This window comes from Anabas testudineus, chromosome 2, assembly GCF_900324465.2.
Source record: "Anabas testudineus chromosome 2, fAnaTes1.2, whole genome shotgun sequence".
In the NCBI taxonomy this organism is placed as follows: domain Eukaryota; kingdom Metazoa; phylum Chordata; class Actinopteri; order Anabantiformes; family Anabantidae; genus Anabas; species Anabas testudineus.
The window spans coordinates 34248849-34267636 of NC_046611.1; the positions used below are offsets into that span (position 1 = coordinate 34248849).

At 38.9% G+C, this 18788-nt stretch overlaps 3 protein-coding genes across 6 annotated transcripts; 2 read left to right on the forward strand and 1 right to left on the reverse strand.

Moving 5' to 3' along the window:
- The first annotated feature begins 76 nt into the window (after positions 1-76).
- Positions 77-3431, forward strand: dph2 (diphthamide biosynthesis 2). Its single transcript, XM_026361570.1, has 5 exons — positions 77-177; positions 1073-1249; positions 1348-1460; positions 1758-1978; positions 2121-3431. The coding sequence occupies exons 2-5, from the start codon at positions 1100-1102 to the stop codon at positions 2813-2815; spliced, it is 1179 nt and encodes a 392-aa protein (XP_026217355.1). The 5' UTR covers positions 77-177; positions 1073-1099; the 3' UTR covers positions 2816-3431.
- On the reverse strand, positions 2124-8760 carry ncf2 (neutrophil cytosolic factor 2). Of its 4 annotated transcripts, none has more exons than XM_026361568.1 (16): positions 8550-8759; positions 8173-8255; positions 7895-8003; positions 7428-7562; positions 6973-7080; positions 6751-6810; positions 6436-6479; positions 6019-6160; positions 5755-5820; positions 5424-5478; positions 5207-5250; positions 4977-5125; positions 4765-4876; positions 4164-4284; positions 3985-4073; positions 2124-2235 (listed from the first exon to the last, which is right to left on the reverse strand). In XM_026361568.1, the coding sequence occupies exons 1-15, from the start codon at positions 8721-8723 to the stop codon at positions 3985-3987; spliced, it is 1491 nt and encodes a 496-aa protein (XP_026217353.1). In that variant the 5' UTR covers positions 8724-8759; the 3' UTR covers positions 2124-2235. The 4 variants fall into 4 exon arrangements, with proteins under 4 accessions (XP_026217353.1, XP_026217350.1, XP_026217351.1 ...); XM_026361565.1 differs by lacking the exon at positions 2124-2235 and adding an exon at positions 3496-3766 and having other exon boundaries at positions 3997-4073; positions 8550-8760; XM_026361566.1 differs by lacking the exon at positions 2124-2235 and adding an exon at positions 3496-3766 and having other exon boundaries at positions 3990-4073.
- A 683-nt stretch (positions 8761-9443) lies between these two features.
- Positions 9444-18413, forward strand: garem (GRB2 associated, regulator of MAPK1). The gene is made up of 6 exons (XM_026363186.1): positions 9444-9811; positions 10635-10775; positions 10930-11060; positions 11899-13089; positions 13519-13673; positions 14031-18413. Exons 1-6 carry the CDS (start codon positions 9691-9693, stop codon positions 14875-14877), a joined length of 2586 nt encoding a protein of 861 aa, XP_026218971.1. The 5' UTR covers positions 9444-9690; the 3' UTR covers positions 14878-18413.
- Positions 18414-18788: the final 375 nt, after the last annotated feature.

Sequence of the window (18788 nt, forward strand, 5' to 3'; positions counted from 1 at the left end):
ACGTTGTGTTGAGGTAAATAATCCCAGAAAATAACTAAGTTTATAATGTCGTAAGTTGACAGTGACCTTTATTTCGGAACATTTTAACCGGAAGTATTTGTCCTAGCGGAAATAACTGGGTCTAATGGTCTACACGTGTGAAAGAGGGTTTTAATACCAACACTACCCGCATGAACCGTAAGTTTACATGTGCGTTGTCAAGAAATGAAGTTGTATGTAATAGTTTGTATTGGCTCAGATATTTCAGTAGCCAAATAAGCTTTCGCTTGCAGCTAAGCGAGCACGGTAACGTTGTAGTAGAGAGGTAATGATGTCATCTGTAGCGTTACACGTTGTACGATATGTCGTATGATCTTGTAAGAAAGCAGCACAACTTCCAGTTTACCGTGTATTCAAGGGGTTGGCTGCACCATGTCTCTATTTATTCAGCCAGTCCCGCATTTAGCCAACGATCTGCATCGATTCGTTTTGGGAAGGGCAGCTGCTTCTCCGCTTGTTGAATTTGTTGTGAAATTCCTAGAGACATTCTAGGCAAAGTCGTTAAAAAGGCCGTTTGAAACCTCGAAGAACCTCTTCCTGCGCTTATTCTTTTTTCTATGGATGACGGTAGAGAAAAATGGCAATTAGTCCACACAACCAACCAATCAATGGGCCGCATATTTCTTTAAAGGATGTTTAAATTGATAAGTTGGACTGAACTGCGTACTCGATTGACCCCAGTAAACCGGTTTAAAAACCTATTTTCAGATTTGTTTCATGAACTTTAAGTCAAATCTGGACTAGATTATCAGGGGAGTGTAAAGATTCGTTTCTAGATGTCTTACCCATCTAGATCACACAAAACAAAGTCTAGCATGTTTCACAAATATAATATGGTGCTATTAAGAGTTACAGGAATGTAATTCCTAATTAAGTCCAGGTTTGCTGGATATAAACGTCAGGGATTTCAACTTTATCCTCTAAATGTGAATTAGATGCCAACCTCAGTATCATTCAGAATTGTTTGTTGTACTTTGATTTTCTTGGTTGATTTGCCACCAAAGCTGATGACAAGGTTCCTCTATGATTGCAGGTGCTGTTGAGTGCTCCCAGTGCAGTAATGGCTGATGCATTCAGTAGCAGCTCAGAAATGGTAATTCAGCGTGTGGTAGATGTTGCGGTGAAAACAAATGCAGCTCCAGAAAAACTTGAAGAGTTGTATGACATCAAAAAAACCTGTGACTTTATCACTCAGCACCAATTTAAAAAGGTGAGGACGCATAAATAAATTAATCAGTGAGACAATGTAGAATGGCCACGTACATGTTCAACAAACTTTCTAACAGTTTGGTTGTTTAATGTTCATAGGTTGCTCTGCAGTTTCCTGATGAGCTGCTGGTGGATTCAGTGGCAGTAGCAGCAGAGATAGAGAGAAGCAGTAATGCCAAACCATTCATTTTGGGAGATACATCTTATGGCAGGTAACACTAAGAAGACATAATGATGCACACATGCGACATGGGTGAAGTAAAGTGAGGTGCAGGCATTTACTGCTTTAAGATGTGTTTATTTCTTAATGACTGATCAGTACAACCATGTGATAGTGTTGCCATGTTTTAGTAACGCGCTGTGCATATGTATTATTTGGCACTTTTATTTAACCACGAATAAGGGAATAAAATGGGGATTAAACACTTTATGTGGCCTAGCTGTCAGTTAGTTTAATGTTGTTTTTTGCTTTGGCATACAATCCAAATTTGTATTGAACTCTTTGGCAGTTGCTGTGTGGATGAGGTAGCTGCAGAACACGTTGGAGCTGACTGCATTGTGCACTATGGCAGTGCTTGCCTGAGCCCCTCCAACAGACTGCCCTTGATGTACGTCTTTGAGAAAAGGCCAGTGGATGTGGAGAAATGTGCTTTGGCCTTTAGAGAACTCTACCCTGACACCCAGAGTCACACCATCATCCTATATGATGTCAACTATGTTCATGCTATAAGTAAGATAACCCACAGTGATCAGTCTATCAGGTTCAGTCCATGTTAATAATTTCCCTGTCCTTAACTGAAAAAAACAAATCTATCTATATATACATATTATATTTATTTATTTACTTATTTTATTTTATACATTTTTTTTAGATGATCTTCTGGCTCTCCTGACTCCTGAGTATCCAAACCTTGTCACCTCAGAACTTGTTGTCGAAGGGGAGCAGTGTTACAGCCACGGCCGGTTTAAAAGACAACATAATGACACCTGTTTATCAGAGCAAGACAACAACCAGGTTATTTGTCAGTTTGGAAGGCAGTACTCCTTAAAAAGTGGTTCAAGCATAATGGATTACACTATATTCTATGTGGGCCAGGAGGGAGCAACCCTTAGAAACTTTATGATGACTTGGAACCACTGCTCATTTTGCTCTTTTGACCCCACAACAATGGTGGGAAGGCCTGAGTCAGTAAGCATCAACCGCGTTCTGATGAAGCGATATTACGCCATAGAAAGGGCCAAAGATGCCAGTGTGGTTGGCATCCTGGTTGGCACATTGGGGGTGGCTGACTACCTTGCTATCCTCCAGCGGCTGAAGGAGATCATTCGCAGGGCTGGCAAGAAGAGCTACACGTTTGCCATGGGGAAACTAAATGTACCCAAACTTGCAAACTTTCTTGAAATTGATATTTTTGTGTTAATTGCATGTCCTGAAAACTCACTGTTGGACTCAGGTGAGTTCTACAAACCTGTAGTAACACCATTTGAGATGGAGGTGGCCTGCAACAAGAACAGAGGGTGGTCTGAGGAATATGTCACAGACTTCCGACATCTCTTATCAGGTTAGGCTGCGATTGATTCACATCCGAAATGCTCAAATCTGCTTTTTTCAAGTGTTTTATGTTGAGGGGAAAAAGAGCGCCAAGAAGCTCTCAGGTCCTATATTATTATTATTTCTTGCTTTCATGTAGCTGCAACTAGGTTCTTGTCACCCAGCATTTTATGTATTTAAAACAAGTTTTAGGAAATACAATGGTGTATCGTCAGCATAGAAGTGGTAAGCGATGTTTTGTTTTCCAGAAACAGGCTGCAGTGTTGACATATAATATACAGTAAGACATAGTACACAGACAAAGTATAGGAGCCTTGTGGTACACCACAGTAGACATTATCAGAGAGATGAAAACCAATCCTTAACTATTATGTGAATATAATAATTAGTAAACCACCCTTGCCCTAAATCCGTACAACATTTTGCGATGAGATGATGGTTACTGACGTCTTTCACTATTTTTGTAATTTATCACAAACATGCTCTAGGTGGACAAAGTCATGTGCCTTTGCCTAATCAGCAAGAGGATGATGAGACTGATGTGTCTTTAATCACTGGAGCTCTGCGAAGCCACAACCTGTTGAACAGTGAGCCTGCAGAATCTTACTATGACTTCTCTGTGGTCCTCCGGAACCAGACAATGACTGTGGCCAACACAAACTCAGCTGGTATGAAACAGTGAGAGATTTCTGACATTGCATGAACACATTGTTCGGTTTAATTTCTAGACATTCTTTCATCTACTGTATTGTAGAATTTTGCACAAATACATTTTTACACTCTGCAGCATTATACAGTGTAAATTAAATACAGAGATGTTTAGAATTACTATGTTACAGTGACACTTTTTTCATTTCTATTTTCAGCATCATTTCTGGCTGAACGAAGCTGGCGTGGTCTAGAGCAGAAGTTGGGAGAAACGCCTGTGGTGAAGGCAGTAGAAGGCAGGAGAGGTATAGCCATTGCCTATGAAGAGGAGGGGACGTATTCTTAATTAATCAGTAACACACAAGGTCTTAAATAATTTAATATAATTAACCACCTTTTGCAGTTTCATATGTTCAGTATATTACTTCATGATCACTCATGATTACTGGAAGCTTGGACACCTCTATGTATGTATGTATGTATGTATGTGTGTGTATATATATATATATATATATATATATATATATATATATTACTTAGCCATTCACAGGAATGTCTTCCACAAAAGATGCAGGAAAAATCCCAGTATTTCCATTACATTGTCCTTCCAGCCAGTCCTGGTTAACTAAATAAATAAAAAAAAAAGTTGTTGTGAATTTGAATGCTGTTTCTTGAAGAATAATAATAATAATTAATCAATTGATCAGAGTCTCACCTCTAGAGAGCAATAGAATGGTATCCCCCTCATGAAAACTGAGATCCTCTGGATTTGATGAATCATAGGAATGAAGTGCTACCAGGTGAATCTCCTCCTGTGGCTTTGCATGAGTTGGTTTCTACAACCATGAATAACATGAGTTGAAAGAGTTGACCTTGATTTGGGCTTGCTTTATATTTTTCAGTCAGACTCTCAGACCAGCCTGGCAGCTGGTGCAGAGAGATTCACTTCTAAACATTTTTTTAAAACTTTTTTCTCACTTTTATAAATACACGAATCTTACTCTTTCAACCAGTCGCAGATTTTTATTTCTACTTGATTAGTAAACTTTGGAGCCTTTATGATGACTAGCTGAAGCACCGGGAAGAGCTCTGTGGAGCATTGCAGAGTCCAGCAGAGCAGGGAGAGGGAGGCTTGGGACTGCATATTGTAGCTTTAAACGCAGTGTTCAAATAGATTGTGGAACACCTTTAATGTGTTATAAGCAATATAGCCTCAGCACAGTCTTATGTAAAGTTGCATACAAAACTGGGAGGTTGCAGTACCAACCAGAACAACTGTTTTTTGACTCCAGCATGCACAGCAAACCATTCCATACCTCTTTGGTTTTACACCACAGGGTGATGTGCCTGCCGTTTGCATTACTCCACACACTTTCCATTTCTGAGCTGGCACTGATTACACTCTGTCCATAGGCTGTAGGCGTTAAACTAAATAAAAATAAATAAATAAATAAAAATGATAAAATTTTGTACATCAGTAACAAAATCTACCAGTTAAATGGATGTATGGAACCTATGTACACTGTACCTCAAGGTGATTGAAGCAGTAGGGAGTTTCAGTTTCTTACTGATTTTGTCAATCAGTATCGCATAGGGAGATCCACGTGGTACTGAGACCACAAAGTTGAATGTGAATCGGACTTTGACAATACATGAGTTGTTGGTGGACTGTGCATCCTGGCAAAGATGAAAGAGCACACTCTCAGAAAGATCACAGGAGTCATGTCGACATGTTGACAGGGTTTTGAATTCATGTACCTTTGGTTGGATGTTTCCACTGCTGCTTTTACCAGGAGTGAGACCTTAAATAAAGAGAATGGAGGGAAAAGGTTTTGCTCTTAAATAGCATTAGCAATTTGCGTTACAGCAGCATGTGTGTTGACAGAATTGGGGTGTGTTGGTCCAGAGGATACTGGTTTAGATTGCTCAATATTGTGTCAAATGTTAAAAAAAAAAAAAAAAAAAAAAAGTTTACCTGGTTTTCTCTCAGGTCTGGTTGGTGGTGCTCGATTTGGAGATGTATGTGCTCTCTGTCCAATGTTATTTCCATCCAAATGCCATAAGAAATACAACATAAAGATGCCATGTGAGGGAGTATGCAGGAAGTAGTGCACCTTGTTTTCATGTTGACATAAGAGTTGTGACAAAAACTCGCCACATTTCATCCGTCCACTTGTGTGCGTGCGTTGACGTTCTCAAATATCCAACAAAAAAAAGCTGATACTCTGAATTGCTACATTGTATTGTGTGTTTAGGTATTACCACAGCAGTCTACAAGAAAACAAGAAATAACTTTTATTCCCTACCTCATTCTGTTTGGAAGCCAAGGAGATCTCCAAACGTTCCAGGTAATTATATGGAACAAGTCCTCTCTAAGTGAGGGATACATTCAGAGAACACAAAAAAGAAACCTCAACTTTAATAAATTTTAAGAGGTTCCAAGAAAGGTATATTAGTTGAAGGTTAATATTTTATGTGGCTTGCATGTGTATTTCAGAGGAAAAGGTACCAAATGTAGCTCTCAGAAATGTTTTTGGGAAGATGGACAGATTGTGTAAATAGTGTCTTACTCTTTCATTAAAGACCACAGAGGCCCAGTTGTCAGCGCCCTTCTGCAGAACAAACACTATGTTGCCCGGCACCACGGCCAACTCATCACTGGTTTCAGGAACAAACTCAAACAGGACGGTGTGAGGTTCTCCTTGCAAAGTTCTGTAAAGACATGGGACATACATGCCGATTATGAAAACTAAAGTACTTTATTTTATTCAACACACATACACTCTGCGTTTAGTGGAAAAAGTTTTTTTTTTCTTTGTACAGTGCTGGAAAATGTGTAAAATTATTTTATCACATAGTAAATTACATTCAGTTTCACTTTCAAGAAGGCTAATGCAGAAAGCACAAACATAAGCAAATTCTTTTTATATTTCCAAAGCATCTGATCTAAATTTTATAGTGATTTCAATAAGATCAAACTGCTGTACCTGAGAACCTCAGGTTCTTTTTCACAAGTTGGACCATCTTCTACCTGTCAAATGTTGAAAGATGAACACACAGCATCCAATCAGTGAAATTGAAAGTCTCTAACATGGTGCAGCACAGCATCACAGCAGCAGTTTCATTTAACACAAAAATGACTGTAAATTCCAGTGCAGCTTGTCTTGACCTAACAAAACCGTCACCATACCTAAAGTTGATCAACATGATGCTGAATTTATTATTGATGTGCTAGAGAAAGTTTTTCATCATTTGCCATTTCTGCTGCTGTTTTTGTTGTTGCTAAAGATGAGCCATGTCACCTGTGGCTGTAATGGAGCAAACCCAGAGAAGTCATCCTGGGGCACGACAGAGGCGACCACCTGAAGATGAGATGAAAAAGAAAAAATGGTTATTTACTCTTATTTTAAAAAATTTGATAGCACGACATGATAAAGTCAGTACATACTGTAAGTGATATCAATTTGATACTGTTCATAAATAATGTAGGGTCATCTGGATAATGGTAGTGAGTATTACAGTACCTTGGCTTTGCCCAAGTAGTCCTTCTTCTCCAGCTCAGCAACATAGTGCTTATTTGGTTTAAACAGCACTTTTGATGGAAACTCGACTAGTTTGAAAAGTTTCTGTTTCTGTTAAAGGGATATTACATATTTTTATTATATTGTATTGCAGAAAGAAAAGAAAATTCTAGTTTAACTGCTGATGCCAGTGCTAATAAACGGAGCTACACCGTAGTGTAGTCTGTGTCTTAGTTTAGACCGATGTACAATATTGAAATTATTTAAAAACACACTAATATAAGTCTTTGTCCCTTTTGATGAAAAAAAAAAATGAACAAAAGCAAACACGATTTATTATTTATTATTGATTATATTATATAACTGCATTTAAAAATTATGTTACAAGAATTGAGATACCAACATTTTTTCATGATTCCAAGAATCGACAAGTAAAAGGTGACTATATTATAACTGACCAGGGTTGATTGCAGAGCTTTGTCAATGAGACTGAGCTTGGTCTCCGTCTTGAGGTCAAGAGCCTTCACAAGGTGTTCCTGGGCTTTTTCCCAGTTAGCCAGTTGAGCCTCAACCAGGGCCATGTTGTGGAGAACCTGTGCAAGGAGACATCGTGTTGTATTAGATAACACTAACTTGGTACTATTTAAATTTCCTCTGCAGACCACAGAATCTAAGACAACCCCTGAGTCTTGGGCAGTATGAATTTGTTTTGGTTTTTTTTAACATTGGAAAGGAATAAAGATGTGCCAAATCAAATGAACACAGAAAAACTGCCACTGAATCATTAGTTATCACAGTCCACTCTTTGACAGAATACAGAATATTAGCCTTAAACAAGTAGTCTAATACTTACTGTACTGTAAATGACAAAACATCACATGAAGAACATGTAAAAATTATCTGAGGTATTTAAATACTTAGTTACCTCACATGCATATAATTTGTATCTGAGACCAAGTGCTTTGTAATCTATCAGCTGGTTGCCTCGTAGTGCTTTGAAGGCATGTTGAAAATCACCCAAACTCTCCTCGAACCTTTGAATTGGAATAATACAATGAATTAATTCTGCATCAATGACCCACAGAAAAAAGGTGAGTGATTAAGAATCAAAATTACAACAATTAAAGCACACGTTAAATAGTATTTTTAAATACAATTTGTGAAAACTGAATGCAGCTGGTTTCTATGAACAGACTTTCTTGCCTTTTCTTTTTGTAAAAGGTGATTCCTCTTTGAAAGAAGGCAACAGCCAAATGTTCATCCTTGCGTATGCTGCAATCAAATGCCTGAGACAAATAAGAAAACACAGTGACTTCCTCTAGAAGAAAGGAGAAACAGAAAAGTGTACTTCTTCTTTCTCAGTGACTTGCACTTTCACATATCGCATACTTTCATCTCTTATCTGCTACATCCAAACCATATTTTACTTTTAGATGATTGATATTAATTCTATTGTATATACATATATATATATATATATATATATATTTATATATATATATATATATATATATATATATATATTTATATATAAAATCAAATGTTACAAGTATATATTTCAGGTATTCCTTTAGACATACCTTTTCTGCAGCATCTAGGTCTTGGTTCAGAAGATGTAGACAGCCTATGTCAAAACAAATTTTCGAGTTTGGTTCTTGGATTGACAGAAAAATGTGAAGCGCTTCTGACAAATCCTGTTTGTCAACCCAGTTAACAGCCTCATCCCAGCAACGCAGAGTTTCCACAAAAGACATAGTCGCTGCTTCATCTGTGGGCTACAGACCAAATAAAGGAAGCTCTGCTGATTTGTAGGAGCAAAATCAGGAAGTGTGATGACACGGTTATTGTTGGTACATTTAGATTTGCAACACCACCAGAGGTTAAGGCTTTGTGCTGGTTCTTGTTTGCAGTTATGTTGAAATTCAGCCTGTGTGTGTGTGTGTGTATTGATTTACTTTTCCATATTATTTTCATCCCTCTGACATGACCAGCCTTTACCTCATGAATTGCGTCTCCTCAGAAACAAATGATCAGGCTTTTTAAATCTGTGCTTGTCAGACGGCTGATACAACTGTTAAGTGTGTGATCAGAAGTACACACAGATACTGTTGAAACGGATATGTTTTCATCAGGATTTGATTGGAGTTCCTGTTTGTGTTCATATAGAGTAGTATACATTTTGGCCTGTGTTACTTTATCAGTGTCCATAGATAGGTTTTGATCAGTGCCAAACAAACTGCAACTTCCGGGACCTGCTTTTCAAAATGTATCTCTTGTGAAGTAAAGGCAATTCGCAAATGCCATGCTCTCTAGCATCCTATATCTCTCTACGCTCTAAAGTAAATAAACGAATTACAGTGAATGTGTTATCATCTTTTGTATTGTTCCGTGTAAAAAACCCTGTATGGCACAAGGTGAAAAATGCTTTTGCTTTAAAAGAAAAAAATGCGTATTTCCGTCATTGGGCTGCCTGACTTTAGACGAGATGCCTTGATTTAGCCGTCGCTAGCTAAACAAACATGGATCTGCTACATTATCAGCGAGCGACATTTAATGAGGCAAAAATGAAAAGGGAAATGTGCGACGATTAATAAGAAACATAGCAATGTAAAGTGGTAGATGGACAGTTGATAGACTGTTGAGTTGGGTAGCTTAGTGTAATCTTTTTTCACCGTGATTACCCATAGCTAGCTGTCCAGTTGGCTAATGTAAGATAGCAAAATGGACATTGGAACAATGTTGTACAACAACTTAAAAGATATTACATGGAGCACGACGTCCTTGCCATTAGATCAACTGGTCAGCGCTTATAGGTTGCCTCAAATTGTCAAGGTGGATAACGGTTAGTACGTTTTTGAGCTATAACCTAGCGTTTGCTAGCTTGCTAATTAGCAGCTACAGTACACTACACTTACTCTAGAGCAGCCGTATTTGGGAAAAGCTAGCGGTTGTTTTTATCAGCATAACTTAGAAGTCTTCATCACAAATGTGTAGTTTACGTCAAAGAATAACGTTTCCTTAAGAAGAAAAGTGAAAGGTGTATCTCCTTGGTTAGTTTACCAGAACACTATTAACACTATTTTGTGTCTTGTCTGTATGCTAGCCGTGCAGTAAACACAACAGTGTTAACATAATAAATGATCAGTGTTAGGGACGACATATAAAGGCAACAAACGTTTAATTGAATGCGAGGCAGTGTATGTTAAGGATTAGGGTTTAGTTGTAAGCCCTTGATGATATCGGCCACAGAGTTTTTTTTTATTCTCTTATGTTCCCATCTGACGTCACTGTGCATGCATTTTAGGGAGCCATAGTAGAAGAACATTAGTCATTTTCTATGGACGATAACAACTGTAGTGTGCTGAGTTATCCAGTGTCTTGGCTTCAGTGAAGCAACCTGCAGTGCTGTGATAGCAACAGTCCAAACTCCCTCCCTCCCTTTGTGTGTTATCAGAGTAATAAACATAACAAATTGCCATGGTCCCAGATATCATACTTGTTAAAATTAAAACTTTAACTGTGCAAAATGGCATTGGGAAAGTTTGGTAAATTTACAATTACATTTTATTCTCTACTAGACTTTACGGTATTTTACGGTATTTCTTGGCTTGTAAGATAAATGTAATGATTGATTGCTTTAAAAGTGGTTGTTTTCACTTGTGTAGGTCAGTTGCTTGAAGGGCTCAGAGACAATGACTACCTCTTAATTCATTCCTGCCGTCAGTGGACGAGTATTACTGCTCACAGTCTGGAGGAGGGACACTATGTCATTGGGCCCAAAATAGAGATTCCAGTACACTATGAAGGTGAGCAACATCTAAATAGATTGATCTTAAAGTTGTCTGATTTTTTTGTCAGTTAATTTAAGAGAACCATCAGTTCCAAGATTCTAAAAATGTGGGACTATGGTCCACTTTGTGATGTCTGCAACAAAACTTGTGTGTGACCTTGTTTGTTAAGGTCAGTTCAAGTTACTGGAGCAGGACAGAGATGTCAAGGAGCCAGTCCAGTACTTCAACAGTGTGGAGGAGGTGGCCAAAGCGTTCCCTGAAAGAGTGTATGTCATGGAGGAAATTGCTTTCAATGTTAAGGTATATTTTATCTGTTAAAGGGTTTACAGTGATTGTTTTAAGAGTTTGTGGTGTTACACAAAATCAATATTGTTTTCTGACTATGTATTCAGTTATACATTTGTACCATATTAATACATTGTTATACCACTGACATTACATACATTAAATTAATCCTAGAACTCTTACTGTCATAGACATTAAGCCTCTGTAAAAACAATGAAGGGATCTGCATTGATGAGAGTGTGTTGCTTTTTGTTCTGGAGCTACAAATATAATACAAAATTACACAACTGGAAGAAGCAACATTTGCATTTGTGACAATCTTGAGGTAAACAGCAGAAATACAGGGTTAACAGTCTGAATGAGTGATCCACTGGCAATGTGTACTTGTCTGTGCAGGATTACCCAATACCAGTCAAAGGTTGATCCGGATCTGGATTTTTTCACAATATATTTTAAGCGTATTTGAGTCAATTGGGTTTATTTTCACACAACAAGTTTAAATTAGCTGTCAACTTCACCATCATGAGTGTGGACTCATGGACTCCCAGCCCAAGTTTTTATGGACTGTCCTAGACATTCAAACTAGACATTCATTTTAAAAGGAGCTTGTCTTCTTCCTGTCAAGAGGTGGCTGTCATGTTTTGTAGTGTGCATGTGAACGTGTCTGTGTACCCATCCATGTCTGTCCTTGGGCAAGCAGAAACTATTAGCATGCCTTCACTGCTACATGCCACATGTTGCCTTTGCTGGGGTCAGGTTTTAGTTTGAGCTTCTTTTTAGGCTCACACAAATGTTGATGTGCCAGTCTCACAGTTTATACTTACAAATATTTACATATGTCAACTCTTCTCAGATGGCTTCAGGGGAATGCAATGAAGACACAGAAGTTTACAACATTACACTAAACACTGGCGATGAACTGACATTGATGGGCCAGGCAGAGATCCTCTATGCCAAGACATCCAAAGAAAAATCTAGACTCAACACGATTTTTAAGAAAATTGGGAAGCTCAACTCCATCAGTAAGATCGGACGAGGCAAGATGCCATGTTTGATCTGCATGAACCATCGCACCAATGAGAGCATCAGCCTGCCTTTCCAGTGCAAAGGCAGGTTCAGCACGTGTAGTCCACTAGAGCTGCAGATGCAGGATGGCGAGCACACCATCAGGAACATTGTGGAGAAAACCCGTCTCCCAGTCAATGTAACAGTACCCTGCAGTCCACCTCGCAACCAGCATGATCTCCACCTGATCCGGGAGGGTCATCGCTACAAATTGGTCAATATTCAGACAAAAACAGTGGTTGTGTGCTGCATTCTGCGGAGCAACAAAATAATCCCCATTCATTTTCCTTTTCATATGGCAATGCCTCGGTTTATTATTCCAGAGGAGCTATTGCAAGGCGAGCTTTGGCTGGACACTATGGTACACCGCTGGTTCTCCTTCTGCCAGGAGCAGTTTGACATTGATGACTATTCTCGGGCTGTCCGGGATGTGCGCACTGACTGGAATGATGATGGTAAGAGTCCTAAGAAAAGCAGTGGGAATGGTACATGCAGTGGAAGCAGCAGCTCCAACGGGTGTCCTAGCCACATGCAGATTCCCAGCTCTTTAACTCACGCCCGGGATGAGCTTACCCAGTCCTTCCATCGACTCTCCGTGTGCGTGTACGGCAGCAATCTGCACGGTAACAGTGAGGTCAACTTGCAGGGATGTATGACACTGTGTGGAGACTGGGCTGCTCTTCCCTCTGATAGCATTCCTTCAGACTCTGGAGAAATTGAACACTTTTACCCAGAGCCGTTGGACAGCATGGACCAACAACCCTCCTTCAAAAAGTCGGATGTTCCCTATGAGGAGCTTTGGCTGGATAACTTGAGAGGCTACTTCCCAAAACCCTCTTTAAGTGAGGGAATCCGAGGCATCAACAACGGCTGCGGTACAACTGCACCCCTATCATACACGGTCACTTGTCCTCTTGGTGCAATAACCAGCACTGATGTCTCCCTAACTCCACCACCGGTCCCACCCAAGTCTGAAGCTGTGAGTATTATGCTTTATGTTAAAAGTTGTGATCCTGAGGAGTTCAGTCCTATCTGATTAGTTACTGCAAGAGCAGTTTAGTTTTATACCATTTATTCATTTACATTTCTAACAGGGAAAAAGCTATATATATATATACATACAGATAACACAGATTCAAAAAGCTGGCATTGAAGCACCTGTGAGACTAGGCTTCAGTTTCACCAAACACAGCTCTGACACAGTAAACTGTGAAACTATTATAAAATAGTTAAGATAATGCTAAATATTATTTAGACGTTGGCTTATGCAGCCCTCATGCTTAGAAAGGCAATCTGAATCCAGTGCAAGAATGGCTTTTGGAGATAGATAAAATGCAGACTATAAATAACTTCAAAACCTAAATGTTACAAAAACAGAAGTCAGTTTCAGAGTCCATTTCCTTTTCAGGTGAAGGAAGAATGTCGTCTTTTGAACGCCCCACCAATCCCTCCACGAAGTTTGAAACAGATGCCAACAATGCCCATCCCGTCAAAACCGCGGCAGCAGGACACTCGGTCTCCAAGTCCAACCCTCTCCTATTATTCATCAGGCCTCCACAACATGTAAGATCTGGACACATTCCAGAGCCAACATGTGACAACAGCTAGACCTAATTACAATAAAGAAAAAAATTAGGAGACTATATTTGCTTTGGCAAAAAAGGGTTGTCAGTACATCTTTTCCTCTTCTGTTCCTTAGTTCTGTACAATCTTCACAACACAGTTTAGTGCAGATAAAAGGTCCTGCATCTGCATATCATATCATATCTTTTTTTAGCTGCATTCCGCAACAGCTGTAAAATATGTCTAGTTCATGTATGTATGTTCATGTATGTGTATATATGTGTTTGTGTGAATCTTATGAGGCCTACATAAATTACTAAATACTACATAATGCAACTAGATATGTTTTTCTTTTAGTGGAGGATGTGAGCAAGAAGCAGCTGACCCACAAGAGCAAAGCCCAGTGTGCTACCCCTGTAACTGGGGTCAATCCAACAGCACTGAGCCAAATGCTGCTTTGTCCAGTGGTAGCCTGCCATCAGACAGGATGTCCTCCAGGCTGTCTTGGCCAAATGATTTCAGTGGAGGAGAATCTCACTGCATGGAGGAATTTCTGCCAGCCAGCTATCGAAGTTATTACAGCTATCCCAGGAAGAGATCCCCAAGCACCCCGAAAACCTGCACATCGAGCTTTGTAGACTTCGATGGTCGAGGGCACGCACACAGCAGTAAGGACTTCAGGCTGCAGAAAACTTGTCTGAACCAGTTCTGTACCAAATCCTCGAGTTACAATTCAGAAATGTACAGAGACAAGCCAATAGAAGAATCTAACACTAAGCAGAGCCTTTCCTGCCCCATCTTACCACCAAGAACACCTAAATCCAAGTGCACAGAGGAGCTGCTGGAGTTATACTGTGACAGCAAGCAGGGAACTACAAATTGTTCACTTGCTCAACAGGAGCAGGGCACCAAAGACATTTATTGCATTTCTCATTCATTAACTACCAACTGTCCACCCTTAACTGCTGGTGCACAGTGGCAGCCCCCATCGAGCCTGGCTGGCCTTTCTATCGAAGAGGTGTCCAAGTCTCTCAGATTTATCGGCCTGCCTGATGACATTGTTTCTCTCTTTGTGTCCGAGAAAATTGACGGGAATTTACTCCTGCAGCTTACTGAGGAGATTCTGTCGGAGGACTTCAAGCTAAGCAAACTGCAGGTGAAGAAACTGATGCAGTTCATAAATGGGTGGAGGCCCAAGATATAACTAACAGTATGTGACACTAAATCCTGTTAAGCAGACAATGTCATGCCTTCAGTATATATATGCTATGCACACCAAGCCACAATGAGTTTCTTTTTGTATTATATGAATTTATCTTCTTGTTACTATAATGTGGGTAAGATTGTTGGGGAATCATTTCCAGCCCACTTACAGTCTGCTCTTTGCTAACAGAATGGAATCATTTGGCACTTTCATGAAGACGTTCATGCCACGAATGCCAGCTACTTGGGAGTAGTGTTCATGTCACAAATCCTGATTTCAGCAGAGCCATGTAATGAAAACACAGATAAGACCAGGATAGAAAAACATAATTATGGTCTACCTGGTGAAGATTTTAGGCCTCATGCAAGAACATGTCTTAAGCGTTTCTAGCTTTTCTTCAGGAGGTTTGTTCATTCCAGGTCAGATTCAACCATCTTTAAGATTTGACCTTTCCTACCATTAGCCTAAGCCGTCAGCTTTTCCTGTTACAAGTTGTAGGATTGCTGGAGGCAATCCCAGCTGCCATTGGGTGAGCGCTGGGGTTCACTCTGGACAGGTCACCAGTCTATCACAGGCATAAGCATAATCAGAAAAAGAATGATGTGACAGTCCATTTCACAAAACTAAAATGAAGCTAATATAGGAGTCAGATAATCACATTAGAAAGGCTCCAAGCTATTAGGAAGTGCAAATAGCATATGTCTCAGTGAGGCGTGATCAGAGTAACTGCTCTGTCCCAATGTCTTGCTAAAATGCTCCATCCCTAAGGGTGAAGTGGATGGCAGTCTGTGAGCTACTAGAGATTTAAAGAACTTTGTTAATCCCAGAGGGAAGCTACTTTGCCTTGTTGATGCATTTCTCTGCCTAAATAGAAAGGAATAGTGGAAAGAACCACACTAAGACAAATACAAGAAAGCTTTGATGTCTCTCAGCAGGGATCACAAATCTAAGGATAAATAAAATGTTATGGGAACCAGTAGACAGACTTGGTATTTGTGGAGTGAATGGTAATCAGAGACATAAGTAAGTGCATTTAGATAATAAAAGAATTAAGTGAACAGTGATATGATAAAATGCAGTTATGATGCAATACAGGGGCAATGGACAGTTAATTACATAACTTCACACATTGCACATTGATACTGGATCAAAATAATTTGTGCACAAATAGGACAAACGATTTCCTTCGTATCTGAGAGAAAGATCAAAGTTAAAAAAAAGCTGAATGTCACAAATACTTTTAAATCTCTTGTACATGGCAACAAAGAACAAATCTGTTTGAGTGGTTCTTGCATGAGGCCCAACGTCTGTTCTTGAAATGGAAGAAAAATCACAAATGCTTGCTACAAAGTATGGGACAAATTCCTGCGTGGTTTTCCCAAAGTCTGCAGATAATTACTGCCAGCATTTAGCATTTAGCATAAGAACAATTAATTTAACTCACTACTGTTAAATGAAGTCAAGTCTGCCAACTACCAACAGGTATTAAAGGACACTGGCATTGTTTTGAAAATACCCCTTTAGGCTCTTAGTAGACTTTTTGTCAAAATTTCAAGAAATAGTTCTTATCTTGGATCCTGTGGTATCACACTGAGCCAAGTCTTATTATTGTTTGACGCCGTTTTAATGTAACATTAAATCCAACCACAGTACTACAGTCCACTAAATCAAACTTGAGGTTGTTTAGAACTGGAGGTGAACCCAGTGAGGGCCAACAGAACAATGTTCTCAATCTAAAACCAGAAAACTAAAAACAGAAACAGTGGAGCTTGACATTCTACGTCAAATATAAATAATGCATCATGCACTTTGGTAGAGTCCAGTCAAATTAATTAAGGTCATGAAACACACCTTTAAAAGAAGTGTCTACGGTATGTAGAAAGAGAGAATGCACTACATTACACTATAATGGTACTTTTTAACTTTTTTCTCATAGTATATGTATTTAAAAAAAAGTGTCCTAATGCAACAAATTAGTAAAAGCTCACTTTTCAGCGCCTTAACCCAAAGACCTTAAATTATGAATTTTCACATCATCTCTACATGAACTGTAGAGAACATGTTTCCTCAGAACCTGAAAAGCATGTAAGCTAAAATGTAATGTCAGTTTATGAAGGTACCAAACAGTTTTTCCCCTACACCCTTGATATAGAGTTATGCAGTTTTACATGATGCAAAAAATGCAGAGCAGTTATACTCATACTGTTCATGCGGCTGATACATGAATGTGCCTCAGCAGCAGCCTTTATATGAAGAACCCAGCTGTTCAGTCTTTTATTTTCCAGGACCCTTTTTGCAGTGAGGTGTTAGAGGTTTTATGTGATTTGTTATTTTTTATGCAATTTTTATAGACTTTTAAAGAAAACAATATTTATGTTGAAATTGTTTTTACTGAGAAAGCTTTGTTTTGTTTTGTTTTTTTTTATTCTGCAAAAAGTGGGTTCTCCTTAGGTTTACTAATCTAAAAACACATTAAACACAACACATGGTGGTGGAGGAAGGGACTGTGTCAGCCTACACTACACTACAGTCACACTACATGGACAGCGACCAAAAAGTCATGTTGATGTTTCCCATTTCCTTCTAACTTTGTTACAGTATCCAGATTGTTTTCATGTGCTATGCAACAGCCATGGTACCGCAACGAGTCAGTGGGAAGAGAACAACCAACAAACGTTACATTGAAGGGACAGAAACATAGCAGAGTATTATGTGGTAAAATGACCACAGTATTCAGTGAAGATCATGCACACCAGTATCGAAAGCCAAAGAGGTCTTAATTCCTGTCCTTTTCCCTGCTGTTTGGCTTTTAATAATTGCCAGAACATGTAGTGGCGTTTATATAAATTGTGAGCCGCATTTATGACTAATTTTTTCAGAGCATCTCTTGAGGTGTGAAACAGAACAGCTGACGGGGAAAAAAAGATGCATTATAACCTCCTGGGCTTTTGAGAGCTTACACCAAAGGAATTCTTCCAAGTCAGCAGTTTTACTTGAATAATTTTGACACATAAACTGTGAACACAGTAGGACGACCAACCATGTCCCACTAACATACACCATCCAACAGTCAATAGTGAAGGGGGGATTCCATGGGAAATGGCTGTAACACTGCGTTACTGAAATCATGAGTCATGAAAATGTTCTTTCAAATTAACTTTTTTTATTGGATGATCAATTAAAATGGATTAACTAATGTCTGCTGTTTTTAATCTCAGTACAATTCATGTGAGGGTAGCAGTTTGACTATTGGATCAGTAATAAATAACCTGGATGATGTAAAAATATAAATATAATGGGTGATGAATATGATTAACTCAGAGTGTTTCTTTATAAGCAGTTCTCTACATAATTATACATTATAATGTAACCAAAGTACGCAAAAACATAACATGAACTCAGTTTGATGTCGGGCATATGTACAGGCTGACGTAAACAGGATCAGTGTTGTCCTGGCAGTGTCAGATTTATTTAATGAGATTCAAGAGCTGCAACTACTAGTCATTTGACAGACATTAAACCAATTGGAACATAAATTGTTTAAGCTGTTTTTTTATCTGATGGCTATCAGCTTCTCAAATGTGACAATATGCTAATTCTCCTTTTTTGGCGAGTAACTGCTCTCATGTTGTGATGCATATTTATCTGATGGTTTATAGACCAAAAGATATGATCTTTTGGTCTATAAACACAAGGTTTATAGACCAAAAGATCATAACTGTCTAAATGATAAAGTAAAGCTACAAAATAATTATTAGTTGCAGCCCACATAGGTTTAGTTACAGGTGGCAGAAGTTTACACAGTACTTGCCTTACAAGTTGAAGTACTAAATTAATGTTTTAAACTTTACAGTGCATTTAAAGTCCTCCACTAAGAAAGTATTTTAACCACTGTTAATTGTGATGCTGGT

What these genes read in the sequence shown, in the direction of transcription:
- dph2 (XM_026361570.1), top strand. Translation starts at nt 1,100, where the DNA reads ATGGCTGATGCATTCAGTAGCAGCTCAGAAATGGTAATTCAGCGTGTG. An exon ending in CTCAGCACCAATTTAAAAAG is followed by an intron (nt 1,250 to 1,347) that starts GTGAGGACGCAT and finishes TAATGTTCATAG; the next exon opens with GTTGCTCTGCAGTTTCCTGA. An exon ending in CAACTATGTTCATGCTATAA is followed by an intron (nt 1,979 to 2,120) that starts GTAAGATAACCC and finishes CATTTTTTTTAG; the next exon opens with ATGATCTTCTGGCTCTCCTG.
- ncf2 (XM_026361565.1), bottom strand. Translation starts at nt 8,723, where the DNA reads ATGTCTTTTGTGGAAACTCTGCGTTGCTGGGATGAGGCTGTTAACTGG. An exon ending in TGGCTTCCAAACAGAATGAG is followed by an intron (nt 5,479 to 5,754) that starts GTAGGGAATAAA and finishes AACATTGGACAG; the next exon opens with AGAGCACATACATCTCCAAA. An exon ending in CTTTTGTGGAAGACATTCCT is followed by an intron (nt 3,767 to 3,996) that starts GTGAATGGCTAA and finishes TCCTCTTCATAG; the next exon opens with GCAATGGCTATACCTCTCCT.
- garem (XM_026363186.1), top strand. Translation starts at nt 9,691, where the DNA reads ATGGACATTGGAACAATGTTGTACAACAACTTAAAAGATATTACATGG. An exon ending in TCCCACCCAAGTCTGAAGCT is followed by an intron (nt 13,090 to 13,518) that starts GTGAGTATTATG and finishes TTTCCTTTTCAG; the next exon opens with GTGAAGGAAGAATGTCGTCT. An exon ending in TCATCAGGCCTCCACAACAT is followed by an intron (nt 13,674 to 14,030) that starts GTAAGATCTGGA and finishes TTTTTCTTTTAG; the next exon opens with TGGAGGATGTGAGCAAGAAG.